Source organism: Trichechus manatus, unplaced genomic scaffold, assembly GCF_000243295.1.
Source record: "Trichechus manatus latirostris isolate Lorelei unplaced genomic scaffold, TriManLat1.0 scaffold00064, whole genome shotgun sequence".
In the NCBI taxonomy this organism is placed as follows: domain Eukaryota; kingdom Metazoa; phylum Chordata; class Mammalia; order Sirenia; family Trichechidae; genus Trichechus; species Trichechus manatus.
Genome location: NW_004444000.1, coordinates 1,335,868 through 1,348,380, shown reverse-complemented (window position 1 = coordinate 1,348,380; position 12,513 = coordinate 1,335,868). Strand labels below are relative to the sequence as shown.

The 12,513-nt window shown below is 39.3% G+C and overlaps 1 protein-coding gene across 3 annotated transcripts in view; it reads right to left on the bottom strand.

The window, feature by feature from the left end:
- NCAPD3 (non-SMC condensin II complex subunit D3) overlaps positions 1-12,513 on the bottom strand; it is a 146,225-nt gene that overhangs the window by 118,507 nt on the left and 15,205 nt on the right. For all 3 annotated transcript variants that reach the window (XM_023734037.1, XM_023734038.1, XM_023734039.1), the window contains exon 3: positions 1,816-1,978. In XM_023734037.1, the coding sequence (XP_023589805.1) occupies positions 1,816-1,978 (163 nt within the window). The remainder of the gene's footprint in view (positions 1-1,815; positions 1,979-12,513) is intronic.

Sequence of the window (12,513 nt, the reverse complement as noted above, 5' to 3'; positions counted from 1 at the left end):
TGGGCTGAGGGCTATGGGGACCGTGGTCTCGGGGAACATCTAGCTCAATTGGCATAACATAGTTTATAAAGAAAATGTTCTACATTCTACTTTGGAGAGTAGCGTCTGGGGTCTTAAAAGCTTGTGAGCAGCCATCTAAGATACTCCACTGGTCTCACCCTGTCAGGAGCAAGGGACAATGAAGAAAACCAAAGACACAAGGGAAAGATTAGTTCAAACAACTAATGGACCACAACTACCACAGCCTCCACCAGACTGAGTCCAACACAACTAGATGGTGCCCAGCTACCACCGACTGCTCTGACAAGGATCACAATAGAGGGTTCCCATGTAGAGCTGGAGAAAAATGTAGAACAAAATCCTAACTCACAAAAAAAAAAAAAAAAAGACCAGATTACTAGTATGACAAAGACTGGAGAAACTCCAAGAGTATGGCCCCCAGACACCCCTTTAGCTCAGTAATGAAGTCACTCCTGAGGTTCACCCTTCAGCCAAAGATTAGACAGGCCCATAAAACAAAACTAGACTAAAGGGGCACACCAGCCAGGGGCAAGGATAAGAAGGCAAGAGTGGACAGCAAAGCTGGTAATAGGGAACCCAAGATCGAGAAGGGGAGAGTGTTGACATGTTGCGGAGTTGGCAACCAATGTCACAAAACAATATGTGCACTAATTGTTTAATGAGAAGCTAGTTTGTTCTGTAAACCATCATCTGAAGTACAATAAAAAGAAAAAAATCAAAAGACTAAATGCTTTCCTAAGATCAGAAACAAGACAAGAATGTTCACTCTTGTCTTATCGTTGGTTAAAAGACACATAGGAAGAAACACTACCATATTTTCACACAAATAACGCACACATCCTACTGTTTTGCCAACTGTGTCCTCCTCCCATGAGGTATTTTCGTAAGCGCGCTATGCTAATATTTTTAAACGCTGCTGCAAAAAAAATCAGCAAAGTACGGTTCTGAAAATACCTCATGGGGGGAGGGCACAGTTGCCAAAAAAACACAGAATGCACATGTTATTTGTGTAAAAATATATCTTTTCACTAATTCCCAAATCATATGGAATAAATCCTTATCATTTATTACAAATGCATTTAGCAAGCTGACTAATCCTGTGATTTTTCTTTCTGTATGAATTATGGGTTTTTCCTCTATGTTCCACCCTCTCTTTCTTTGGATTTGATATAGGGAGGAGAATGGACTTCTTGATTATTCACAGGCAGAACAGCCACCTAAGTGCTCTGAGAAAAGAAGAATACTGATTCATCAATAGCCTTTCCTGTGCTTTCCTTCTTCAAGTATTACTAGCTAATGTCATGCTTTCTCAATTACAATAGTTTTAAACCTATTTTTCAATCCCTACGTAGGAGAGATATGACACAATGACTTCCCACAGCAGTTACTCTAAACCTGAATAGGGAGCCAGAGCATCATGTCTGAACTTCAAACTGAAGGGCAGGCTGGCAGACAGGGTGGGAATGGAGCTCTTATAGCTTAGAAACATCCTCTCTCCAGTCTTGTGCCTCTCTCATTATTTGTATTACGTTATCAGCACAGCTTAGCAACAGACACAGCAGAATATCAAACAAACAAACACACATTTAAAAAAGAAATGAGAAAGCAATTTTTCTAACACCTACGAAATACCCAGTATTTCATATACTTACTCTCATTTAATCCTCAGAACAAACCAGTGGGATGGGTTATCACTGCCCAACTTTATAAGTAAGGAAAAAAAGTATAAGATTTGAAAACAATGTAGAAAAAAAAGAGTCTAAAGATTTGTCCTATCATATCAAGTATACATACCTGGTACTTCTAGTAGCAGAAAATAAAGCCCAGCAGCATGAAGGCCATATTCTCGATACTGCACACTGATGTTTTTCTTATGTACTATTTGAACAAAGTGATAAAATAATGCCACGAGTACACTGTGAGAAATATTGTTCTCAGTGAAGAAGGTCCAAAGGTTCTAGAGAGAGGAAGAAGGATAAATCACAGAAACCAATAATTAGAGAAATGGAAAAATCTCCTATTATTTGATTTTTTCAAGTACTTAGTGCCTTACAAAAAGAGAAACAGGCCAGTCTGATTTCTAATGATAAATGTTTGCCATCTTCTAATGGACGCAAACAATAAATTACATTTAAAATTTTATTATTCAAATTACAAAGATAGATAAGTATATAAGATATTCATAGAGTCAAACCTTTCATAAGTAGATTTTAAGGATACAAACTTCTGAAATCATTAAAGGTTGTTAATCAAACTCATTACACTAAGGCCTTTGAGCCACTCTACATTAGTTATTAAAGGAGCCCTAGTGGCGCAATGGTTAAGTGCACATGTGATGGTTAAGGTTGTGTGTCAATTTGGCTGGGCCATTATTTACAGTGGTTTGACAGTTATGTAATGATGTAGTTTGGCAGTTATGTAATGATGTAATTATCCTCCATTTTGTGATGTGATCTATTCAGCTCCCATTTTGTGATCTGATGTGAGCAGCCAATCAGTTAAAAGTGGAGTTTCTTTGGGGGCGGGGGGTGTGGGTGGTGGCCTGCATCCAATACATAAAATGGATGTTCTGGCAAAGTTCACTCTGCATCCTGTATCCAACTCATAATCTTCTGACTGTGGTGCTTGGGACGTGAGCCAGCAGCCTGCTGCCTGACCTGCAGATCTTGGGATTTGCCAGCTCCAGCAACCCTGTGAGCCAGCAGTCTTCTGTCTGACCCGCCAATTTTGGGTTCATCAGCCCCTGTGACCCTATGAGTCAGGAGAAGCCTCCAATCTGACGCCTGATGCACAGATTTGGGACTCGCTAGCATCCACTACTGCACTGTGATAAATTTCCACCATTTTCTTGAGATAAATTTCTATATACATATTTATACATATACACTTCACTGGAGAACTCAGCCTAAGATAGCACATGACAACAACAAATTCATTATTACTCAGTGAAATCACCCTTCCATCTATGTTAAACGTACCCAAAGGCCATTTTTCACTCTAGTTACTAACTGAGGACACCAGAGACATTTCTTGGCTGCTAACCAAAAGGTTGGCAGTTTGAACATACCCAGTGGCTCTGCAGCAGAAAGACCTGGTGATTTGCTCCCATAAAGATTACAGCCTAGAAAACCCTATGGGACAGTTTTACTCTGTTACACAGGGTGGCTATGAGTCAAAATCAACTTGATGGCACCCAACAACAACAGACTGTGGCAATGGGAGCAGGAGAGAAAACACCAAAAAGTATCTCCCTCATAGACTTCAGAAGTAGCCTCAGTGTGAAAGAAAATAAACCCTAAAATATAAACAATTATATTAATTTTATCACTGTTTCATGCTTTCTCCTAATAAACACATGTAGAGGAAATGTATTATTTCCATAAACTGAACATGGCAGCAATGAAATATTATTTATCCTTCAGTACCTTAAAAAAAAGTGGGGGGTAACGCTAGGAAACGGAGGCATGAGCAGGTATAGAATCCTGACTCTCCTCACACAAACAACAAGAAAAGCAACTAGAAACCTGCACTCAACCCTGTAAGAACCTTGAAAAGATAGTCAAAAGACAGCGGCAAGAAGCCACAAACTGAAACAAGGTAAGAATGAATCAAACCTCAAACAGTATGAAAACGCCTCCTTTCACTATCCCCAGCCCCTCCTCCAGGTGTGGCAGCTCCAGAGGACCCAGGCTCTCCTGTGCACTAAGAAGGGCCCTGATACCTGGCACTGAGGTAAACAGGGCAGATGTTCTTAGTGAACTGTTCAGGGTATATGTGCTGCCCAGTCTAGGAACCCCAGTCTGGCCTAAATTGGAGCCCTCACAGAGTGGTGGAGTGGTGAGCCAAGGACTGAAGGCTGAGGGCACACTGATCAATGTGTGTTTTCTGATTCAGCTTGGAGCCACTGAAGGAGTGAAATCTTGGATTGGCCTCAATAAGAAATCTCATGTGGTGGAGGAGACTGGTGAGCAAAGTTTGAAGACTGCACCAGCCTAAAAGTTCCTTGCAGAAATTAGTGTTCTCAAAAGCACTGTGTATACAGGGGAACTGAAAGGGCTACATACTGTTAACACTCTAATATCTCAAATTTAACAGAAAAATCACAAAGACACACAAAGAAACTAGAAAGGATGACTCCTTCAAAAGAACACATAAAAACCCGAATAATGGACACATGAAAGAATACAACAATATTAAACAAGCTCAAGGAACCAAAGAAAAACAAAGAACTAAAGGAAATTAAAAACATGATGCATGAGCAAAAGAGACAGACTATAAGAAGAAAGCAAACAAAAATAATGGAACTGTAAGATACAGTAACTGAAATGAAAAACTCATTGGAAGGAACTTAAAGCAGATTTGAGCTGGCAGAAAAAAGAATCAGAGAACTAGAGGATAAGGTAATTGAAATGCAGCCTGAAGAGCAACAAGAGAGATGACCGCTGAGCATAACATGATGGAAACGTGGGACACCATCAAGCAAACTAACACATACATGAGACTCTCAGGAGGAAATGAGACAGAGAAGGCATGGAAAGACTATTGGGAGAAATAATGGCACAAGACTTTCAAAATCTGACGAAGGACATAAATCTACAAATTCAACAATCTCAATTAACTCCAAGTAGGATAAACCCAAAGAGATCCATACCAAGACACTTTATAATCAAGCTCTAAAAAACTAAAGATAAGCTAAGTGCCCATCAACAGACAAATAGATAAACAAATTATGGTATATATACACAATAGAACACTATGCAATGATAAAGAACAACGATGAATCTGTGAAACATCTCACAACATGGATGAATCTAGAGAGTATTATGCTAAGTATAATAAGTCAATCACAAAAGGACAAATATTGTATGAGACCACTTGAGTTTTATAAAAACTCAAGAAAAGGTTTACATACAGGAAAAAATCAATCTTTGATGGTTATGAGGGAGGGTAGAGTTGAAGAGAGGAAATCATTAACTAGATAGTAAACAAGTGTTAACTTTGGTGAAGGGAAAGAAAAAAACACAATATAGGGGAAGTCTGCACAACTTGACCAAGGTAAAGTCACTGAAGCTTCTTAGACACATTCAAACACCTTGAGGGACCAAGTTACTGGGGCTAAGGGCTAGGGACCAGAGTCTTGGGAGGACATCTAGGTCAACTGGCATAACATGTTCATAAAGAAAATGTTTTACGTCTTATTTTGATGAGTGGTGTCTGGGGTTTTAAAAGCTTGCGAGTGGCCATCTAAGATACAACTATTGGTCCCATTCGTCCACAGCAAAAGAGAATGGACAAAAACAAAAGACACAAGGAAAATATCAGTCCAAAGAACTAATGGACCGCATGAACCATAGCCCAAAACTAGATGGTGCCCAGCTACCACCACGACACCTCTGACAGGGATCATAATAGAGGGTTCTCGACAGAGCAGGAGAAAAATGTAGAACAAAATTCAAATTCACAAAAAAAAGACCAGCCTTACAGGTCTGACAGAGACCAGTGGGACCCCCAAGACTATGGCCCCTGGACACCCCACTAATTCAGAATGGAAGCCACTCCCGAAGTCCACCTTTCAACCAAAGATTAGACAGGCCTATACAACAAACACGTGTTAGGAATGTGCTTCTTAGTTCAATCAAGTATACGAGACCAAACGTCCAAAACCCGCTCAAAGGAAAGATGAAAAGGCAGGAAGGGACAGAAAAACTGAGCAAACAGACATGGAGAACCCAGGGCGTAAAGGGAAAGGGGAAGAGTGCTGACATATTGTGGGGATTGCAACCAATGTCACAAAACAACTTGTGTATAAATTTTTGAATGAGGAACTAATTTGCACTGTAAACTTTCACATAAAGCACAATAAAATTAAAAAAAAAAAAAAACTAAAGATAAAGAGAAAATTGTGAAAGCAGTTAGAGAGAAGCAAACTATTATATACAAAGTCTCCCCAATAAGATTAAAATGCCAATTTCTCATCAGAAACCTTGGAAGCCAGAAGGCAGTAGAATGACATATTTAAAGTGCTGAAAGAAAACAACTGTCAACCAAGTTTGCCAACCAAGGCTGGCAAAACTGTCCTTCAAAATGAGGGCAAAATTTAGGCATGTGAAGATAAACAAAAGCTGAGAAAGTTCATCACCACTAGACCTAAATAAAACAGTGGATTTATCTATTTCTGCTTTCACTTCTGTCAGTTTTAGCTTAAGGCATTTTGAAAGTTGGTTAGGTACAAACTTATTTATGATTATGTCTTCTGATGAACTGACCCTTTTCGTATTATGTTATGTCCTCTGTCTGGTTATATTCCTTGTTCTGTATTCTTTGTCTGATCTTGTCAATCAACACAGAGAAGCCATTTGACAAATCCAACATCCTTTCATGATTAAAACACTAAACAAACTAGGAACAGGAGGGCAGTTCCTCAATATCATAAAAGGGTATTTATGGAAAAACCTAAAGCTAATTATCATACTCAATGGGGAAAGATTGACAGCTTTCCCCTTAAGATTAAGAAAAAGACAAAGATGTCCACTCTCACCACTGCTATTCAACATTATACTGGAAATTCTAGCCATACTAATTAAGCAAGAAAAAGAAATAAAAGGTATTCAAATTGGGAAGGAAGAAGTCAAATTATTCCTTTTCACAGATGATATAACTGACATAATTTTGACATAATTCTATACATAGAAGACTTCAAAGAATCCACAAGAAGGTTGCTAGAGCTAATAAATGAATTCAGTAAAATGGCAAGGTACAAGGTCAACACAAAAAAATCAACAGGGTTTCTATACATCAGTAGCGAAGATTCTGAAAAGTAAACCAAGAAAACAATTCCATTTACAATACCACCTGAAAGAATAAAACTGCCAAGAATAAATTTAGCCAGGGAAGTGAAAGACTTGTACACTGAAAACTATAAAACATTACAGAAAGGAATTAGAGAAGACCTAAATAAATGGAAGGACATTCATGTTCATGGACAGGAAGACTTAAAATAGTTAAGATGTCGATACTACCCAAAGCAATCTATAGATTCAATGCAATCACCATAAAAATTCCAACAGCCTTATTTAAAGAAATGGAAAAGCCAATCCTCAAATTTATATGGAAGAGCAAGGGACCCTAAAAGCTAAAGCAACCTTGAAGAAGAATAAAGTAGGACTCACACTTTCTGATTTGAAAACATACTTTAAAGCCACAGTAATTAAAAGAGGCTGGTGCCTGTTTTAATTACTCCCCCTGGAGTAGAGGAGAATGAAGAACACCAAAGACACAAGGAAAGCACTAGCTCAAGAGACAGAAAGGGCCACATAAACCAGAGACTTCATCAGCCTGAGACCAGAAGAACTAGATGGTGCCTGGCTACCACCAACGATCGTCCTGACAGGGAACACAATAGAGAGTCCCTCATGGAGTAGGAGACAGGTGGGGTGCAGAACTCAAATTCTACTAAGAAGACCAGACTTAATGGTCTGACTGAGACTGGAGGAACCCTGGAAAGCATGGCCCCTGGATTCTCTATCAGCCCAGAAATAAAACAATTTCCGAGGCCAACTCTTCAGACAGGGATTGGACTGGACTGTGGGACATAAAGTGATACTTGTGAGGAGTGTGCCTCGTAGCTCAAGTAGGTACATGAGACTAATCGGGAAGCTTCTGTCCAGGGGTGAGATGAGAAGGCAGAGTGGGTTAGGAGCCGGCTGAATGGACATGGGAACTCAGGGGTGGTAAGGAGGACTGTGCTGTCACAGTATAGGGAGAGCAATGAGGGTCACATAACAAGGTATGTATAAATTTTTGTATAAGAGACAAACTTGAAATGTAAACTTTCACTTAAACTACAACAATAAACAAACAAAAAAAAAGGACTTTATCAACAACTTGAAGAGACAACCTACAGATGGAGAGAAAAATTTTGGGAACCATGTATCAAATAAGGGTTTAATATCCAGAATATATAAAGAACTCCTACAATTAAACAATTTAAAAAACACAAACAACTCAATCAAAAAGTGAGCAAAGAATTTAAACAGACATTTTTCCAAAGAAGATATAGGAACAGCCAACAAGCACATGAAAAGATGCTCACCATCATTAGTAATCAAAAGCACAATGAGATACCACTTCACCTCTGCTAGGCTGGCTATTATCACAAAAACAAAAAACAACAAGTGTTGACCAGGATATGGCAAAATGTGAACTCTTACTCATTGCTGGTAGATTATAAAATGGTACAGCCAGTATGGAAAACGGTTCAGTAGTTCTTGAAAAAGTTAAACATAAAATTACCATATAATCAAGCAATTCCACTCCTAGGTATATACTCAAAAAAACTGAAAGCAGGACACAAATAGATACTTGTACACCTATGTTCACTGAAGCACTGTTCACAACAGCCAAAAGATGGAAACAATCCAAATGTCCATCAACACATGAATGGATAAACAAAATGTGGTACATACATACAATGGAATATTACTCTGCCATAAAGAGAAATGAAGTTCTGATAAATCCTACAACATGGGCAAACCTTGAATTCATGCTGAGTGAAATAAGTCAGCTATAAAAGGACAAGTATTATATAATCCCACATGAAGTATTTAGAACAGGCAAATACATAGAGACCAAGTTCACTAGTGGAGAGAGAGGAGAAAAGGCAGTTACGCCTTAGGGATACTGAGTTTCTGTTAAGGGTGACGGAAAAAGCTGGAAATGGATGGTGGTTGCCCAACATGAGTATAATTAATGTCTCTGAGTTGTATATGTAAAAAACGTGATATTGTAAATGATTTATATATAAATTTTTACCACACACACACAAAAACCATAGGCCCACAAAATTCCAGAAATCAGACTGTACACTTACTGCTTCTCTGAAATGACAGGGAAATTGGTAGGTAATGCCTTGGATTCAGCACACTGCTTAGCATATGCCACCTTACAGAAGAGGCCATTTTACAGTTTAAGCTCCCTCAGAAGTCTCCTTTCTTTTACTACAAAATCTCTACCTTTACAGTCATTACATCCTCTTCTTAATGCAATTTGCACACCACTCCACTCTCCTTGGAGGACACCAAGGACAATATAATTACCATCACCTCAACAGCCATGTCTCATAACTCAGCCTAATCATCTCAAGTCTTTGCACCAGAGACACTGCTCTCCCCCACACTTCTAAAAACTGTTCTAGCAATTTTTCTAAATAATATTTTACTGTGTTTTCAGTAAAGTTTACACAGCAGTTTAGTTTCCCATTCAACAATTTCTATACAAGTTGTTCAGAGACATTGGTTACATTTTTCACAATATGTGAATATTCTCATTTTTTCCATTCTGATTGTTCCATTTTCATTAATCTGATTTCCCTGACCCCTTACACTGTCATTTTTGTTTTAAAGTAATTGTTGACTGTTTGGTCTAGCAACTTCTTTTTATATACAACTATCCTTTGGTCTAGCTACTCCACCTCTAAGTATTTACACATGAGAAATGAAAATATATGTTCACACAAACACATGTACTCGAATGTTTGTAGCAGCTTCATTCATAATAGCTAAAAATGGCAAACAACTCAAATGCTCATCAACAGGAGATTATAGATATATCTTTAATGGAATATTACTCTACAATTAAAAAGGAAGAAGACAGACTTCAAGGCAACATGGCGCTATAGTCAGAAACATCACGCCATCCCTCCGCAGCAAAGATCAGAAAAACTAAGTCAAACAGCGTCACACCTCAATCCTGAAACCATAAGCATCAAATGAAGAGATAAAGAACTCAGCCAAGCACCGAATGGAATAAGAAACTGACCAAGAACAGGCAGCAAGGAGAGATGTATGCAGAGGTCCCCTATCAGCTACTGCAGCACAGATCCGCCATCTTGGACTCCTATCGGAGATCAGCGAACAGGGAGTATGGAAAGCAGCTTCACGGAGCTTTCAGCAGGAGACAGAACAACTGGTAACCAGCGATATATGCTTTCCCACCCCCTCACCCTTCTTCACCCCAACTCAGCCTCCTCTGCTTCCTTCAGCCACAGTCTCTTGGCCGGGAAGCAACAGCTTCAACCCGGTGTCACTTGGATTCCACCCACCCGCCCTGGCCGGCTCCCTGAGTGCCTTTTGTTGGCTGATGGTGTTGCTTTTTTCCACTTCTTTAGATTTCTTCCTTACTCCTCACCACCTCCCCTCTTTTCTCTCATCTTTGCTTCTTCCTGAAAGGCTGTGAAACACCACTTGACTGTGAAACTGCTTTACAGCCCGTGCCGCCACGCTGGTGGGACACCCGGGGCTTTTTCATTTATTTGTCTGCTCTGATTTGTTCTGTTTTGGTTTGTTTGTTTGTTTTCTTTTTCTTTTCTCAGCTTGGGAGCCCCTTCTAGCAGGGCAGTACCGCGCAGCTTCGAAGCTACTCCCTTACTCTGCACAGACACACAGGGACATCCCGGGGGGCTTTCTTTTTTCTTGTTTTTGGTTTTGTTTTTTGTTTCTTTGTATTGTTTTCTTCTCTCTCTCATTCCCTTTCCGTCTTTCTTCATTTCCAGTTTCTCGATTTATTCATTTTTTTCTTTTACCCTTTTTCTTTTTTTCAGTATTGGTTTTCCTCATTTCTCCGTCTCTCGTCTCTCCACTCCAAAAGCAAGCTCCCTTAGCACTCTTTTTTCTTTCTGTGTATGTTTTTGGCTCCTGTTCCTCTCTCCTCTCTCTCATCTTTCCCATACACATCTTAGCTCCACACATCACAATCCACCCCCTCCTTCCGGCCTACCTACACCGTGTGCTGAACATCTCACTCCCAAGCAGCACAGACATGGCCTACTGGAACCTGCCCTGCACTGATTCCTGGTTCGCACTGTCAGCCCTGGTACATGCCACAAACAACCCATCCCAGCAACTCCCCTTCAGCTGGACCTGCCCTGCTGTACCATACCTGAGTGACTGACCCTGCTAATTGGACAACAAGGTGAAAAGTATCATGCTCACAGATAAGCAAACAACAAAGAACACACAGCCCACCTGCTCAGACATAACCAAATAAAACAAAAACACAGGATGAAACAAACACATATACAATTAATAAATGAGGAAAATAACCAATGAATGCCCCGAAGACAACAGACAGTATCAAAACATTTACAAAAACAGGACAGGATGGTTCCAGTAGGCATCCAAAATAAAACACCAGAGATCTTCCAGTAGAAGAAAAGGCACTAGGCCTAACTGATAGGGAATTCAAATCTCTAATATTCAGAATTATCCAAGAGTTGAAGCAAAAAGCGGACAAAAATTAGGAAAACATAGACAAACTCAAGGAAAAGGCAGACAAATTCATGGAAACTACAGACAAAAAAATTGGAGAATTCAAGAAAATAACACAGGAACAAACTGCTACAATAAACTCACAACCAGAAATCATACAAAAACAACAATTAGAAATCCAAAAGATAAACAACAAGATTTCAGAAATGGACAGTGTCATAGAAAGGCTGAGGACCAGGTTTGAAATGATGGAAGACAGGATGGGCAAAACTGAAGACAAACACTTGGATACAACTCTGTTTGAGGAAAACTCGGAAAAAGAATGAAGAAAAATCAAGAAACCCTGAGAATTATGTGGGATACAATCAAAAGCAAAAATCTGCGAGTGATCAGAGTTCCAGAACAGGGGAAGAAAACAGAAAACACAGAGAAGATCACAGAAGAACTGCCGACAGAAAGCTTCCCTAATATCATAAAGATGAAAAGCTGACCATCCAAGAAGCTCCATGAACCCCATATAGAATAGACGCCAAAAGAAAATCACCAAGGCATATCATAATCACACTCACCAAAACCAAAGACAAACAAAGAATCCTGAGAGCAGCTCCAGAAAAAAACAGTCACATACAGAGGAGAAACAATAAGACTAAGCTCGGATTATTCGGCAGAAACCGTGCAGGCAAGGCGGCAATGGCATGACCTATATAAAACCTTGAAAGAAAACAACTGCCAGCCAAGAGTAATATATCCTGCAAAACTCTCTTTCAACTATGATGGTGAAATTAGGTCATTTCCAGATAAACAGAAATTAAGGGACTATGTAAAAACCAAACAAAACTTACAAGACTTATTAAAGGGAGTCCTACGATCTGAGAACAAACAATTATCAGACCATAGGCTGAATATAGGACACAGGACTGTACTAGCCAGATACCAACCTAGGAAATGAACTCTTAAAGAATATGCAAAACCAAAAGAATTACAACAGGGAACCAGAGAGGTTAATCTGTAAATGACAACAGCATCAGAACAATAAAAGAAGGAATAAATGGTGTAGGTATACAACTTTCTAATGGAGAGGAAGGCAAGGCGATACCAAGTAATAACAGACTGGTTGAAATCTAAGAAGATAAGGTTAAATCTCAAGGTAACCACAAAGAAAGTTAACAAACCTACTCATCAAAATAAAGAAGAAAAACATAAAGTCTCAGTAAAAACAAAACCTACA